Below are 1,689 nucleotides of genomic sequence, written 5' to 3'. Positions count from 1 at the left end.
TCACGCGCTCTTCAGTTTTCCGCGTTTTATTAGCAACGTATTCCTGTACGGCAGAACATTCGGTATTAATCTTCCCCCCCCCAACTTTGAGGTGCATCTCTCTAGCGTGCTCATCCTAAAGGTCCCACAAATCCCACCACGCACTGTCCTGCGGGCAGCACCGCCTTTCAGCACTTAAGTCACCCACTCCGGCCACCGAAATCTGTGGTGGGCAAGTATTTTGTTTCCTACCAGTGCGACCAGTAAGACTAGAGGTTAAGCGACCTGTTCAAAAGAAGAGGGCAGTCAAGGAAGAGCTGGAGTAGCACCTTGGATACTTTAGCTCAACTTTACTCCACTGTCTCTAGCAGTTTCCGACACAGTTACTTAGAGGGGCAGTTTGGGAGCTTTACAGCATCTCCATAATAATAATAATAATAATACCACCCCAAATTCTTAAACCTAGGGGACACAAACATAGCCAGAGGCTCACCTGGAGAAAGTCAGCTGTTTGTTGAGGCAGCTTGGTTCCAACAAACTTGAAGTGTTCCTTGTGGAATTTACTCTCAAGGTGACTGTTCATCTCGTCATCGTAGAAGGTCCGATATTTGCATAACGAACAAACAAACTGGATCCTGTTGAGAGAGTCGGAGGCGAAGGGAGGTGATATTCAAACCAATCCATTCCAGCTCTACTGGGTACCGCTTTCTCACCGGATCTGCTCCCTTGCTCTATTTAAGGGGTGGCAGATAAACTTATGGAAGTCTCCAACCCTTTGAGCATTTACGGGATTGTTTCCCCGGAAGGTTTTCCCATTTCTATTTATCGTTTAAGCACGGACGGCAAGAAGACTGGCAGGAGAGCAAAGCAGCTTCTACAAGGAACAGACAAAACGCTACGACAACTGGGAACAACAGGACGGACCCCGGCTGCGAGTACTACAGTCCCAGAGGAGCAAGCAACATCACTAAAAAAAAAGAAACCAAAACAAAACAGGAGACGTTACCTTTCTACCATGCGATCCCGATGCCTCTTCTTTTGCCTCTCTTGAGTTTTCTTGCCCGCCTGCAATTTGCGTTTGATTTGACTGATCTCTTCTTGAATTGTTAAAGCACCTAAGTGTTTAAAGCAGGTTGTATTTCAGGGCACTACTTGAGGACACCACCTGATTAAAGAGAATTTCCCTCGACAAGTTTAGTCGTCAGCCCGACCAACCCGCACGACCTAGAGGCGCCGGAGAGTCAAGAAGCTGCTCCCACCAGCCAACTACAGATAAACCTCCGCTTTAGACGACAGCGCCGTCCACCCCAAATTAGCTTTTTTCAAAAAAAAACCCAAAAAAACACTTGCACTGGGACAGGGTGGGGGGGGGGGGGGCAGAGGGGAAAACCACAGCAGATGGACTCTAATGTGGTTTCCCAGCTCTTTATTTTAATTACTATTTACTACTACTGGTTTTACATGGTTTTACGTATTAATTAGTTCAATTATTGGAAGTACCACCCGCTCGGATTTGTTCAGCCTCAAAGCAACCACTGGCAATGCGATAAAGCTTGGGTGAGGGGAACCAAAATTTACACCGCTTATTTTTGGGACAGAAAAGCTGCTTCTCTCTCTCTGCCCGCCCTGGCATACGGGCGGGCACATCCCAGGATCAAATTTATGCTGCCCACCGGTGGGACGGGCAGCAAGCCCCCCCCCCCCCCCCAA

General features: G+C 48.1%; 1 protein-coding gene across 1 annotated transcript in view; it reads right to left on the bottom strand.

The window, feature by feature from the left end:
• Positions 1–1,689, bottom strand: part of AKAP8L (A kinase (PRKA) anchor protein 8-like) — an 11,895-nt gene that overhangs the window by 3,451 nt on the left and 6,755 nt on the right. Inside the window, exons 8-10 of the mRNA XM_009322794.1 lie at positions 986–1,094; positions 473–614; positions 5–43 (exon numbers count right to left, since the gene is read on the bottom strand). Of these exons, the coding sequence (XP_009321069.1) occupies positions 5–43; positions 473–614; positions 986–1,094 (290 nt within the window). The remainder of the gene's footprint in view (positions 1–4; positions 44–472; positions 615–985; positions 1,095–1,689) is intronic.

Source organism: Pygoscelis adeliae, unplaced genomic scaffold (genome assembly GCF_000699105.1).
Source record: "Pygoscelis adeliae isolate BGI_AS28 unplaced genomic scaffold, ASM69910v1 Scaffold434, whole genome shotgun sequence".
NCBI lineage: Eukaryota > Metazoa > Chordata > Aves > Sphenisciformes > Spheniscidae > Pygoscelis > Pygoscelis adeliae.
Note: the sequence above shows the minus strand (reverse complement) of the source record. Positions and strands in the feature narration are given on the sequence as shown.